Here is a 15,302-nt window from a genome sequence, read left to right as displayed (position 1 = left end):
ATCCTATTTTAAAAAGAGTGATTTTATTTATCGGGTCGAATCGAGCCGGGCTTTAAGGAATTTTTACGAATCCATCCCATTTACTAAACACGCTTAAAATCTTAACCCAGAGCTTAAATACTTTTTCCAAATTCTTAAAAAGGCAAGTTGAGGTGGGCGGGCTACTGGGCCAGTGTGCATCCCTAGAACTTGATGAGTTAATTAACATTTGAGAATCATAAGCAAGCTGTTTTCCTTTCTCCCATTCCATGAGAATCATGAGTTAATAATAAGCAAGCTGTTTTGAACACTTTTCACCATGCCCAGTGCGCTGACTTTATAAGCTTTGTTTTTTCCTTTCTCCCACCCTCCAGAGTTGTAGCCAGAGGCGGGCACAAATGGGTGATTGTGGTTGTCGGTCCTTGCACAACTCTAAATATTTTTACATATTATATTGATTTGGAAAAGTTTTACTAAATTGGCCCATGCAAGTTCCTTGCGAATTTTTTTTAAGAATTCCTATTTATGTTTATAAAAAAATTCAGGAAATTTTAAATTATCAACCTTTTTTTGATAAAAATAAGATGACAAGTATGAATTTACACACAATCTTGTCTCTTCTTCGGACATGCATGGCAAGTATCATGATATACATATGAAATACATTCTTAGCTATTCATGTAAAAATACACGTGGTTTAAGCCGCTACTAATCCTGTGTCTACCACTGGTAGCCCAGCAACATTGTTTTCGTGACATCGGCACTAATTAATTAATCGATCTTTCTTCCATTTTTGTTATGTCTCGAACCGATCATATCCCTGAGATAAGTGCATGTGTTGTGAAATTCTGACTGTGTTTTGATTCAAGAAATTATTGTCTCGTGTCATTAACACGAATTCACTAATTAATATCCAAAGATCAATACATTTGATTAGGTTTTCTGTAGAATGAAGTAAACCATGATTTGAAACCGAAACGAACCATCATTAAATTTAGGAAATTGATTTTCGCGCTTTACTTTTTATTGATGGCGCTCTAATTTTAACGTAAAGCTACTAGTAACTTCATGAACAAAGTAGAGCGCCATCAGTAAAAAGTGGAGCGCGAATATCAATTTCCTAAATTTAACCAGTATTAATTCGTCAAAAGTCATGTATATATAGGTCCCCCTCATGAAGAGGTTGTTAGTGTTTAATTCAATGTGTAGGCTAGCTAGGTGTAGTAAATTGGAGTAGTAATTGGTAGGTGGGGTGCATGAAATGTGGTCACGAATACACCTAATTTTAAACACACCCACCTCACCTGATTTTGTAGCCCCGCAGCTTCTTCTTCTTCTTCTTCCTAACTTTCTTACCAGCCGTTCTCTCTTCATTTTCATTTCTCTCTGTTCCCTTTCTGTTTTCCCTTTTCTTCTCATTGCATATAGGGTCAGGAAAATCGGTGAGTGCACATATTTATACAAGAATCTCTAGGGCCCCATTCAATTATCAAGAAAGTACAAGAAGGATGGAAAAATCAATTTTCCCATAACTTTTGTAGTGTTTAGTTGGCAAGAAAGTAGTAGGAAACATGTTTTTAAATTTTCCTGCAAAATTTACTTTTTTGCAAAAGTGATTGACCAAAAGTATAGGATTTTGCGTCACGGGAAAAGTTTTCTCCATTGTGAGGTCAAAATAATTGGCGGGTAAGAAAAAAATGAATGATGCCAATACCAAAAAATACAAATTAGGTTCTTAAAAAGACATTTTGAGATTTACGTGAGCAACAACAATTTCAACTACTATGGTGCTTTCCAAGATAATTGATGTGGAAAAATATTGGTAGTTTATTTTTTTTGGAAGTATTTATTTATCTTGTCATTAGTCTTCAATTTTGTTTTGTACTAACTAATTTTCAGTGAGTTTTTGCATCTGCAACTAATCAAGCACGGTTGTTTAATATTTATTTATTTAGCTATCATCTAATTATTTTTTAAACTTCATTTGTACGGTTGATTATCAGAGAATGTCAATTTAAATGAGGGATTTGCATGACCATCCAGAATATAGCAAATTGAATAGGGAATTGCAAGTTGATTTTTTCATTTCATGTTAAGGCTTCGCATTAGATAAAATACATTTTCCGTATGTGTTAATTTTGGAAATATGATAGCCTATTATTTAACTCTCAAAATTACTTTTATTTGAAATTAGCCATGGGAATAAAAATAAAGAAATTTTTCATAAGTGTCTTTTCCCGGCAAATGAACCACTAAACTTTAGTTTTTCTGCAAAAAAAAAATTGTCAAATGAACACTCACGGGAAAATGGATTTCTTTTTCCTTAACTTTTCCTTAGAATAACTTTCCGATACAATATTCCTGGCAACTGAACGAAGCCTAGGAGAGTACATTTTTTGGAATTCAATGTATGCACAATATTGCAACGGAGGAAGTACTTCTCATGTCCTTCTGTCATGAGCTCGTTTTGTGTTCACAAAGATGATCAGAACTGTTCATATCATAATTAATTCTCCTTTGAAAGATTATTCACACAACAAATGAGCTTGATCCGAGACCAAGAACAATGTGAAGAATTCTGATTTGTTCAAGAAAAAATATGCCAATTGAAGTTTCAAACCATATTCGCCATCCATTATTTTTTCTTGAACAAGTCTGTTTTCTTCGTTTACCTATCAAAATCGGATCAAGCTGAATTTTTTTTTACAGAATTGATAAGATTCATAGGAATACAAATGCATTCGAAACTGTCCGATGTATGTGAGTATCACACATAAGCATTCTTTGAGCCCACATACATCAAACACATCCGTGTTCGGAGCATATATTGCCGGGGACCCTTTTTTGACAAAACTGGTGTCTTGGTGCAGTGATAAAGAATGAGTTACTGTGGAGATGAACACAGGATTTAATCCCATCCGGCATCTCTACCATAAAAGACAACATATGGCCATTGCTAATGAGTAGAAACCCTAGTTTGGTAACAGTACTATCTAATAAGACCAGGAACGGAGCGGATCCCCAAGCCCAAAGCATGACCATTGGCCTTTTAGCCTATTTTACAGAGCTATCCAAGGGTAAAGTAACCATCACTTTGCCAAACATTTATTGGGATGGGCTATATGTAGCCCATTTGTAGCCCATTTGAACAAACTGAATCTAGGAGGGCTTTGGTACCAGATTCTTTAGTCTCATGGACCAAGTTCTGCGCCGAGAAACCACAAGTGCTATTTAACTCAAATATTGCGGCGGAGATTCGAGGCCCAAAAATCATTTTCTCAACAGAAAGTTACTTCTTTTTCTTTTTTTTTGTTATCCACAGAAAGAAAAAGCAAAGCGTGGCTTATAGGAACAAAGCAAGTGCTTATGACGGAACGGGGGTGTTTCCACCGAGGAAAAATTAGGAGAAAATTTTTTGTTGTTAAAAAGTTAGTTATTTCCGATAGTAAATAAGTTGGTGAGAAATGTAAGGTTATTTCCACTGGTGAATAAGTTGATAGATATGTGAGTGAAAAAGTTGTTGACAACTTTTTTCTTAGCGTGAACGAAATAGTAAAATATTGAAACTTGTTGATTAGTGTGAACCAAATACAAAAAAAAAAAACTACGTTTTTTCCGTTATTTCTTAGTGGAAACACGGGATGAACAGCTAATAATGGGACTTGGAAACAGGATTTCTGTGACTACTAAAGTCACCAATTAACTCCCCAGTTTTCCTTTGGGGGAATAAGCAGTACAAGAGATGTGTGAAACTTAGATTAATGGGCTCGACCTGTACAATGAAGCGAGTAGTCAGGAGACCAATACCACTGTCGACCATTAGCGGGACCTTGTTAAAATTAGGAAAAAATTCTTCTATATAAGTTTACCCAAAATAGGAATTGATATATAGCACTTAGACTAGAATCAAACACCAGATCAAAAAACTAACTTCCTGAAAGCCTCCAATTGTCAAGTGACGACTACTGACTGTGTCAATTTTCTCTGGTACTTTTGACACATTTGATCGATAAAGTAGAACAATTTGGCAAACGTTTTTGAAGACCCAACTAATTGAGGTTCATTTTGAGAATTTCAATTGAAATGTATTCTGGCTAGCACCACACCCTCAAGGATGGGACCAGGGGGTCTAGTGGCAGCGACCGCCACGACAAGAATTTTAGAAAATGCAATTATTATATGTAAAAAAAAAAAATTATGCCCAACTTATATAGTCTCGCCACCATTAGATTTTTTAGTATACATTTCGCCACTGCTAGGGTAAAATTCCGGTTCCATCCTTGCACACCCTGACTGTTCTCCAGGTAGGAATGCACATGTGCAATTATACATCCAATTTTTCACTAGCGAAATGAGGAAGAGAGGACAGAGGTGACCTGTCCCTGTCCGTGCCATGGATTGCGCGTGCGCACACACACACATAATTGGCTCCTCTCCAACTCAACTTCTCTACAAGATAGTAGTGCAACTTGAACCAAGAAACAAGGAGAGGAGTTGAAAGAAACATAAAATCATGCATGAGTTCAACCATCTTAACTTTAGCAAATGAGGGAGATTACTCTTGATGAGAAAAGGAAATCGATCTCTATTTGCTCGTCTTTCTATTGTTTCTTCTCTAATAGCAAAGCAAAGCAAAGCAGGAGTGACATGAAAAATGCAATTCATAGTATCAAAGTTGGAATATAGCCTTAGTTTTGGTTTCACTGATCTCTATCTACTTGATCCATTGTACGTACAAGCAAAATTGGGACAATGCCATGTGGGCTACTGTCACGGAGCTGTTTTTCGTCTAGAAATTTGTCCGTGATGGCACAAAGTTTGCCAACAACTTGGTCTCAGCCAACTAGTGTTTAATTACTCACACACCCAATATGTTTGAACATCTAGAAACACACTCAAGAGTTACGGGAACCGTCCCAACCTTTATTAAGCATCAACTTACAAAGGAATACACTCAAGAACCTAGACAGAACATCTCCTCTGCTTTAGGCTACAAAAATGCTTGCCTAAATAGGCTTACAATCATAAAAATGTGGCCACTAAGTACATGAGATCATGGGGCCAACCCATGATCTTGCAGTTAACACCCCCAATTGCCCTAGGGCTGTGCTGGCACTGCCAGAATCTGCCAGCACACTGAAATATGAAACTGTCTGGAGATAACTGCCGATAACTGCCCGTTTCTTCCTTGGACACCTATCCCATGCTGCCAGCAACACATGCAGCCCGTTTCTGCCTTGGACACCTGTCCCATGCTCCCAGCAACATGTGTAGAATGCTGTTAACCATCAATAACCGTTTTGCCTGAGCCAACCCAAGTCTGCTTCCGTTTTGCCCGAGCCAACTCAAGGCTGCCTGGCCAATTTCGTGATTCAACCCTAGCTCCCAATACTTAGCCGTTTTTCTCGATTGCCTTGTCCCACAAGCCTGCTTCCCGTTTAGCATCCCTGCCTCGATATCATCGGGCCATCACGTGCATCACGACTGCCACCTGCCTTAGGGACCAATGCCAACACCAACCGACACCGTCGGGTCACCTTGTAAAGACATGCCTGCCTCGTGTCTTTGTTTCCACCGGTTGGCTAGGGTGCAAGGTGCCACCGCTAACCAAGCTTAGCAAGCCTTGGAAATCAAGGTGCTAACAGATACCATGACTGTGTCATGATCTTTGAGTTCTCCGCAGGTTTGAATAGTGCAATTAATGGGAACAATATTAGGTGGTGGACTGGGATGTTTGGCAGCAATTTTGGCTGATGAAGTTGGCAATGCTCTTGTTGTGGGCACATCTGTTTTCGTTTTTGGTAAAAAAACATATATGCACGCATCAGCACAGCACTGTTTTTTCTGTGTTCACTCTATTAAATTGAGGTTTCAGCTTACAATGTAGTTTTTTTTTTTCCTCCAAATAAGCTTCCCTTTCTTGACATATTGCATATCTGGCAGTGGATGATGCTAAGCTAATGACGTTTCGTTTAAAACTGAATGAAAACGGTTTCAATCCGTCAACATATATAGTTGCTTAACATAGCTGTCAGTTATTTTAGAACTAATTAGAACCTCAAGTCCAAAGATCCTTCAGGGAAGATTCTTTCCTCGGTATATTATCAACAACTTTTGACGTAGATTATGTAGTACTACAAATGAGTTTACCACTAATTCAAGGGCACGGCATTGATCTTTACTGACGGGACTATAAGTACATCTAAGAGAATGATTCTGATCACAATAGGTGCAGCAGCAACAGACACCCTATTAATTCCAAGCATCAAAAGGAGATAGGACTATGGTGTGACATCCCACTTTTTCGATGACACATATAATTTAATTATTTCATTTTTCTATTTCAAACTTCTTTCTAATAAAAACTAAACTTGAATAACTTATAGTAATTTTTATGTATATGTAGAGCTGTGCAAATATTATAGTATTGGGCTGCTTATTTTTATTGGGTCGGACTTAATCTCTAAAATTCTGGTTGAGCCAATTAGTGAGGGTATTTATATATTGTTAATGAGAGGTTTATTTTTATATAAAGTATAAACATTGAGAGCAAGGGTTTTATACATCAGAATCAGAGAGACGAGAGAGAAGGGACTGAAGTGTTGAGCGTTGCGGCGGATTCAAATAGCATTTCAATACCTTGGGTCAATCTACTCTTTATCCTAAACATTATTATTTTTATTGTTATTGATCCTCGATGTACGGCCTTCTATAGTAATAATTTATGTGGGTTTTTGTTCCGCTGTGTGCCGAGAGGAACGGGTGGTAGTGGTGTATGTATATATGATATGATTTGCTCGTGGGTTTAGTTAGCGGTCATGATTCTGATGTCTTAATAAATCTAGGTTTAGACTTTAGCAATTCTAGTACTTAGTTAATGCTAGTATAGGTTTGGAGTATTATATTTAGCAGTTCGGCATCATATGATTAATTATGATTTTGTATACTTCTATCCAGATTAGGCGCTGTTATAGTTGCATAGCAATCATGATATCATTTTTCGGATTTGAGGTGAGTGGTTAAGCATGTGATCCCTTCCTTTGGAATCCTCTTGAGCCTATCTATTCTTGACAATTCGGTATTTGTTGTAATCCGATAAATATTAATCTTGTTCTTTGCTCTCATAATTATTGACAGTTGACGTACCCTTTGGCATACAAGGTTATTTGATAATATTTGTGATTGATCGAATGCCCTTACTTTTTTTGTCGCTGATTCGTTGACTTCTTCATATTATTGTGACTTTGCAACGGCACAGAGAATAATTCTGGTGCAGGTGCCTCCGGCTCGCCATTGTTCTATTTGTGTTTAGGACCATAGACTATGTTGATATTTATTAAAGTCCAAGGAAAAGACCAGTGAGATATCGTGGTGACTTTGACCACTAGGCAAAAGACTTGTGAAATACCCTATGACTAGTGCTCAACGGATAAGGAAAAGAATTGTGAAATACTCCGTGACCCTACTCAGGATCGACTTAGGGAAAAGGTCCTAGCCGTCATCCTATGGTGACTCTAAGTACGGTGTTGGATCCAACTCGAAGGAATAGAGACTTCGCCAGGAGTTAAGGGCAATCTATCATGAGTGGTATTAAAACGCAGATTGGCACTACAAAAGTTGGTCATACAATCGAGGTAACAGATGTAGCAGGTGCCATAGATGTAGATAAGGAGGTTCAAGAGGAAGGGGACGAGATCGAGAACGACGGATCGAGACACCTATCTGAAAGCGGGGAATGGTTTCTTCCGGCCTCGTGCCATCTCATAGATAGGAACCAAGGGGCCAGAGATAGCTATCCAGCAATAGACAGTCTCTTTCCGAGATTAGCTGATTTCTAGTGATAGGGGAGGCTATGGGATAAGACGACACGATCCGGAGAAAATATTTGGCACTTGGTAATTGGTAATTATGGTTCCCACTTTTGTTTGGATTTTCGTTTATTGTGGTTCATCGTTCTGATATTATTGAGCAGACCTATTGGTATAAAAGGCATGTTATTGTTATCTAGATTGTTCTTGTGATAAATCGTCAAACAGTGATTTATCTCGTCGATACCTTTTGTGAGCCATTGATTTTGTCGTTCGTTATTTAGTTCGTTGATATGAATTGTTGAACCATCAACCCTCGTTATTTGAAACCATTTCTTGGAACCCACAATATCTTTTGTTTAAAAGTATGCCGCGTTGTATTCTTTACCCTAGCATGCTTAACTACTTACTGAGCTCGTGCTCGTCAGTTAACGGATTTATTTCATATTATTTTTCAAGTTAGTTCATGGAGCATGATAGTGGACTATGTGGCATTGTTGGGACCTTCTGTTTGGACCTCTAGGGCGTTTGCATTTTTATTTCTTTTATCATGTCAAACCGCTTCCGCACTTTTATTAATTAGCAGTTCATTGTGGAGTTTGGAAATTGGAAAATATGAGATATTGTGTCATTTGCTTAAGAAAAATATTGGTTTGGTGTCGCACAATTTGTTGTAATAAAAAAAAATCCATCTTTTCTTTATTTGTTTCAAGTTGGTAAAATTATTTTTATTGAGGCTTCGTGTTCCATGATTGTTACATGGTTCATGGCCGGTCATGCTCTCGGATTTGGGGCGTGACATATGGAGCCATGATTTTCATCATTACCTTCAATCTGGTTGTGGTATCTGGTTTGCATGCCGAGAAGGTCATGGAACTAGCCATGAGCATCTCTTAACCATCGGTATGGGGTTCACCGTCTGCATTTTCACAAGCCTACTCATATTTCCCATGTGGGCTAGTGATGAACTTCATTCCTCCACAAGTTTGAAATGATTGCTTGCTGTATGGAAGGTGAGTCCGCAATGAATCATCCAAAAATAAGCATCTCAAATTCTTAAGCTTTGTCATACTACAAAAGTATTCTGGAAATTCAACCACAAAAAAGGAACTTGATTGAGGTTGCTTTTTCTCTTTGAACTTGAGTTCAAAGAATATTCAAAATTATCTGTAATCTTCACTTTTACAACAAAAACACACCAAATGCTAAATATCATTGCGGTAGATCGAAAGCAGTTTGAAATCTAAAAAAACATTTATGTTTCATCAAGGTAGAATGCATGGAGGAGTACTTCAGTCTAGCCAACGAGAAGGAAAAACAGTTCACCGCAAATTTTGCCAGTTGCAAATACCTTTTACCCTAGAAGTCGAACGACATATCCCGGGTATCCATTTTGTCCCCTTTCTTTGCCAACATAGTTACAATTGATGAGCTAAAAGACTGGAAAAAGGAGCCAAATACCAACTCATTGGCAAAGATTTGGACACTGAACTCTTGCTTCATCACATACAGAAAAACTTGAATTACCTGTGCACAAGACAGTCCTGTGCATTGAACATGACTGGTTGAACTTAATCACCTGTAGGAAAGAAACCGTACCATTAATCTTTCTTGATCTATATTCTTTCTCACTCAATTAATCTAGAAGAAAAGGTGGTGGCTTAAAAAGATGAAAATGTGCATTCTGGCAAATTTTTCTTGATGGGAGCCGTGGCATGGAAAATTTGGGATTTCCTATCCCTGGGAAAAATACCAACAAATTGGGGGGCTTTCTGTCGCCATTGTTTCTCTGAGAGGGTGTCTTCAATCCCCTAGACAGGTATGGAAAACTCATTCATATTCATGTTTAATCACAACTGAATCATCAGACCGTATCAGCTCTAAGACAGTAAGACGGTCAATTAAAGAACCATGTGAAGCAGTTGGGTTGTCACTCGCATGGACATTAAGAGAGCTTGGCCAGAGTATAATGAAAATGCAAATGTGCAGGCCTAAGGCGTTGATAGCGTCAAAATTGCAGTCCATGAATCTAGAGCTTAGCCTAGTCACTTCTAACATATTGGGAGCATCAGAGAACAGTGAAGAATTAGGGGAACTTGCTGGTTTCTGACTAAACAGTTTGTTGTTTTGACATGTGAGCATTTGGTGTTCTATATAACCATTAAAAAGCCATTATCTGCGCATGATAAATACAATCATGTGACTCAAAACAAGGGTGACGATGTGCCAAAAAATTGAGAAATAATTCTGTGTCAATGCAGAAATGATGCAAACTGGGGATTTTATAGACACTGTATGGACCTCAAAAATTGACACTGCCTCTGTAAGAAACCAACTTCTGTTACTATCTAAGAAGGATCTTTCCACTAAAAACAGCTACGGTTTACTTGGCATATTACCACAACAGGATGAACAGTACCCTTTGATGATTAACTTATTAGCACCTTCCTCTGAGAATAAGTAGAAACGTTCCCAGCAAATGTATAATCAACCACTTCTTATGGTTCTTCTATCTGAAAGTTGACTAGGTCAACAGAAGTGAGGGACCTGAGATTAGCTAGATACGTCCAAACAAAGGTATCAAAAACTTAAATGGTGCATATGAGAGAAATTACATGTTTCCAACTAACCCTCAATGCTGACTTGGGAATTATTCCTTAAAAACACCGTGGCTGTGCTTTATCAGTAGTGTCTCCCAGCGTTCTATAATTTCAAGACGGTTATTGGTCATGAATTGGAAATAAGCCTGCAAGATTGAAACGTCAACTCAACGAAGAAAATTACTATTGGAGAAAGTATAGAAAAATTATCTTACACTCCATGCCCCACGCTACCTGCAACATGCCAAACAAATCTAACATTCAAGTACTGCCAAACCGAAGTGCACGGAGAACAGTGCTCAGAATTCTGCGGATCACTTATTGCAGCAGTAAGATCCAAGGGAAGAGAGGATTTGATTGGAGATCTCAACCTTCTTAGTAAGGGCTCCTCCCTGACAATTATTCAAATTCAAAAAACCAACACACACACTGGAAAACTCATCAAGACGATATACACATGCTAGCGACCGCTCGCCATACGCAACTCATACAACCAATGCGCCCCGAAGTATGCATAGTGCCTTCAGTCCCCATGTCATTGAAGGGAAAAATGCTTACAATGCAAAATCCCCACTGCATCACTTCCCTAAATGAAGGTTACATATTGAAGGGTCAGTATTGGCAGGGTACATAAGGCCCTTTTAACAACTAGTCTGTGAAGAGTATATTGGATAGAGAAGATATTCCAATGCCGAGAGGCCCTAAACGAGCCAAGGGTACAAAATTCTGGAACTTCTCACACGATGTTAAAGAGACCCCCCTAAAAAACACACAAGCATGCACATGATCGTACTTACCACAATAATCATTGTATTAGTAACACTTATAGTAATGGTCAAATTGCTTTCTCATTGATATGGCTATAACCAACAAAAAATGGCTCTGGCATTATAACATTTCTTCTCCCTATGTACGAAATACAGTGAACGATGTTAAAAACTGCTATGAATTGAACTTCAATGTGATAACAAGAATCAAAATCCTTTTTTTGAATCGCTTGTCAACAATGGAATCTGCATCAGAAAACCCTGTCTATTCAAGTCCCCCAAAGTTTTTAATAAATGTACAGAAAAAATGGCCGGCATCTGGTAACTACCACAAATCCACTGTCAGGCCGGCTTCCTCCACCCTCCCTCATCAATTGCATCCTTATTCGTCTGCTAAATAATCACAGCAGGTGACTTTGTGTACAAAGAGACACAGCCATTCTCTTTCCAATTATCACCAAGTTCCATTTCCTTGTTTAGCAAAAGCTGCAATATGATGTGTCAAACAAGATTGGTCATTTTAGGACCTAGAGATGCTGACAATAGAAGAGCCGCAGGTATCTCATCCTGTATTGGATAACTATGCCTCGTACTGTTAAGTGACAGTTGAATCATGATCAAAATCTCAACCAAGTACCCGCACAGTATACCTCTTCGACCAATAAAATGAGAGAATTGTGGTGTCGGTGGTAAGATACACAACTTCCTACATAACACAATGGTCAATGGCGAGATCACAAATACTTTGTAAATCACACTGGAGCTTGAGACGCCTTCACATATTCCTGTGGGTGATGGTACTCCCTCTTCAGGAAGAGTGCATAGAGAAGCTCATTCCATGAATCTGGGACACCTGGCAGGCACCAGTGGCTGCAGTCTTGCCGATGAAATGGCGCTAGTCCTTGTTTGGGGCCCAAATAATACAAAGACGAATGGCCATCTTTTCTCCGTGATGTCATAAATGTTACATTCAGTAAATCCATCATCTTCACTTCTGAACTTTCGGAGAATTGTGATAATACATTATGGACAGCATTCAAGTGCGTCCAATTGTTTGATGAAACATCCAATGAACCGAAGTCAGGCAGAGTCTCTAGGTGACAGGTACCACCAGTTTTCCAGTCCCCACCCCTGTCAAATCCATTGATTTCATCAGCTGTACTTCAGTCTACTATACATTTTTTACATCTATTGAACTTTCAGATTCCCAGTGAACCCAATCTTTGGAGGGTGTAGTAATAATTATTCGAATCCTGAGAAATATATAGGGAAGAGACAAACCTGAAATGTACAGAAGCATAGCTTCGAAACAGGACATGAGTCTTGCTCAAATTTACTTCTTTATATATCCATTCGACCAATGTCTGAATTGACCTCTGAAACGCGCTCTCTACACTCATCTCCATCTTCACTTCCTCCCCTTCTTGAAAGTAGCAACCACTAAAAAGTAAAGAAATCTATTGGTCAATCATAATGATTATTGATTTAGGTGAAGCAAATGGTAGCTTCAGAACATCAAGAACGGACAGCTCCACAAGAGATACAAGATCTACATTGCCATGACTGTCCATAAATACCACTCTACTACAATAAGTTCTCAACACCTAAATAGATATGTATAACATCGCATCCAGTGGGGGTAAAATCTACCGAAGACAGTTCATGGTAACTTTTCCTATTTGACAATTGAAGAAGGAAAGATATTGAAGTAGTGATAACAAGACTGAATATCTGTTGATAAGACATAATGTTGATTTACAATTACAAAATACCCAAGGCCTGTCGTATTTTGCAAAACCATGGATGATAACCTACTAGTCATGCTATTAAATGTCTTCCTCAATGCTTAGAGTAGGGGAAATAAAAGAAATATGAGGAGAATGGAAAGAGAGACTAGTATAGATGAGAAATTACTCAAAAATTAGGGCAGGGAAATAAATATTAGAGGCTAAATGAAAAAATAGGAATCATTGGGCAGGGGGGAATTAGCAAACATGAGAGAGAGAGAGAGAGAGAGAGAGAGAGAGAGAGAGAGAGAGAGAGAGAGAGGGAGAGAGTAAAAGATGGTGAAGTAGATTAGTCCGACTGTCAAAACAGGTAGGCTTCTCAACAGAAAAAGCATAGACTATAGAGTAAGAGCTCTCCTGATACTTTTCTATCCTCACGGAGTTGCATGCTAGTCTATGTGCAAATACGATCCACAACTTCTCAAAATCTGACAATGCTTAAATCCCATAGAATTTCAGAGAGATCATATTTACCTTCGTAGAGTTTTCTCATAATTCCACCAATGTCCGGCATTGAAAACTAGCACATCTGCATCTTTCCACTGCAGGGAACTCCATTCTAACTGATCAAGTTTCAAAGTAACCTTCACCTTTTCTGGAGCTCCAGCTGGAGCCCGACCCTGCACCACTAGAAATGGAGCTCTATAATACTCAATGGTACAGTTGAAATCCCTAAACTTGAACACCAAAAAACCAGTATGTTTTGTGATTGGACTCCCATTCACTTCAAATATTGAAGTCTTATCAGCAACTGCAGAAGAAAGCATGCAAAGAAGGGACTCCCATTGGTTTCTTCCAATGGAGTCTCCCACAAACACAAGCCTCCGGTTCTGCAACTTCTCCAACATGTTCTTTGCATCAAATCTGCTTCAAAGGGGGAGATGACTCAAGTAAGAAACTTAACTCTCTCTATCTCCGATCATTTAGACAGTCAATCTTAACTCAAAGAAAATAACATAGAAACCTAAAATAAAAGCTATTGGACCAACCTATATCATCTATGCATCAAAATTCCTCGGCGCAAAATAAAAAATTACACCACTTTCCGATATGGAAAATCGTTCCTGAAAACCAACCATCCAAAACGTAAACTTTCCAATTGGAAAATGGGTTTTTTTTTTTTTTTTTCTTGTCCTTTAAAAGCCTCCAATTGCACCAACTCAAATACTATATGATAAGGACGTTACAACTCTCCAAACCACAAAGACCGGCCTTTGCACTAGTATTCCACTTCCCCAAAGTAATGAATATTCTCTGTACGAATTAGATCACATGGACAACTATCTCACAAGCCCTCTATCACAAGTGTGGCACATTTTATGTGTATATGTAAAAGGGTCTTTCTAAGCTAAGACAAATACAGAAGAAGAAGAAGAAGAAAAGAAAAAAAAAACATAGTAATTCAATGAACTTTTTACACATTTCAATATATTTCATACATTTTTTACATTTTTTAAATCTTAAATACAGCCCACTACGTTGTTTTTAACATTTTCCTACGTAAAATATATACCCAAAATAGACTTAAAAAAACAAGAAAAAGATAAAAATAAACCTGGGCAAGTTGCAAGTTTTAGGTTGCCAACGCCACTTTGTGTAGAAACTATCGGGTCTACCATTCTCAGAACATCGAAAGCCTCCATCTAGAAACGAACAGTCTTCAGACCGATACAGAGGATAACTATCATCCCAGAACCAATCACCATCGGACAGGTCACACCCCTCGCCCCCCACTTCAAGGAACCCCGGAAGTCGATTATAATACCCCATGGACTCATTGGAACCAGACAGTGTTATTGAGCTCTCGTGGGCAGTAGTAGACTGAAAGTACTCTTTGTTCAGTACAGCTCTGTAATCCAAGTAAAATAAGCAGAGGATTAAGCAGACGGAGACGAAGAAGAAGCCAATAATGCTGGGTAAGGGTTCAATTGGGTTTGAGCGCTTGAATTTTCTCAAGAAATCCAACTGGGTCATTGGGTTGAGCTTGAGAGAGAGAGAGAGAGAGAGAGGATTTGCAGATGAGATTGAGGGGGATGGGGAGAAGAGGTTTGTGGGGTATGGGAGAAAGACAAACCTTGAACGCAAAAGCCGGTGGTTGTACGGAAAATGACAAAACTCAAAAATAAAAAAAATGGTGGTTTCTGGTTTGGAAGAAGAAAAGAGTAATCCAAAGAAAATCTCAGTTACGTGTATCCGATCTTTCTGAAAGCAGGGAGAGATGATACTGCTAGGTGGGTGAAGAGTTAAAGAAGGGATTAACTGTTGATAATGGTGAAGTACTGTGAGAGAGAGAGGGAATGTGGATTGGTCGTGGGTTTAGTGGGTTGGAGGACCGAGGTAATGGAAAAGAGAAGGGTGAAA

At 38.5% G+C, this 15,302-nt stretch overlaps 1 protein-coding gene across 1 annotated transcript; it reads right to left on the bottom strand.

Moving 5' to 3' along the window:
- Window positions 1-11,216: 11,216 nt before the first annotated feature.
- On the bottom strand, window positions 11,217-15,302 carry LOC131313526 (protein trichome birefringence-like 11). Its single transcript, XM_058341873.1, has 4 exons — window positions 14,497-15,302; window positions 13,416-13,805; window positions 12,436-12,594; window positions 11,217-12,285 (listed from the first exon to the last, which is right to left on the bottom strand). Exons 1-4 carry the CDS (start codon window positions 14,913-14,915, stop codon window positions 11,907-11,909), a joined length of 1,347 nt encoding a protein of 448 aa, XP_058197856.1. The 5' UTR covers window positions 14,916-15,302; the 3' UTR covers window positions 11,217-11,906.

Source organism: Rhododendron vialii, chromosome 13a (genome assembly GCF_030253575.1).
Source record: "Rhododendron vialii isolate Sample 1 chromosome 13a, ASM3025357v1".
NCBI classification, from domain to species: domain Eukaryota; kingdom Viridiplantae; phylum Streptophyta; class Magnoliopsida; order Ericales; family Ericaceae; genus Rhododendron; species Rhododendron vialii.
Note: the sequence above shows the minus strand (reverse complement) of the source record. Positions and strands in the feature narration are given on the sequence as shown.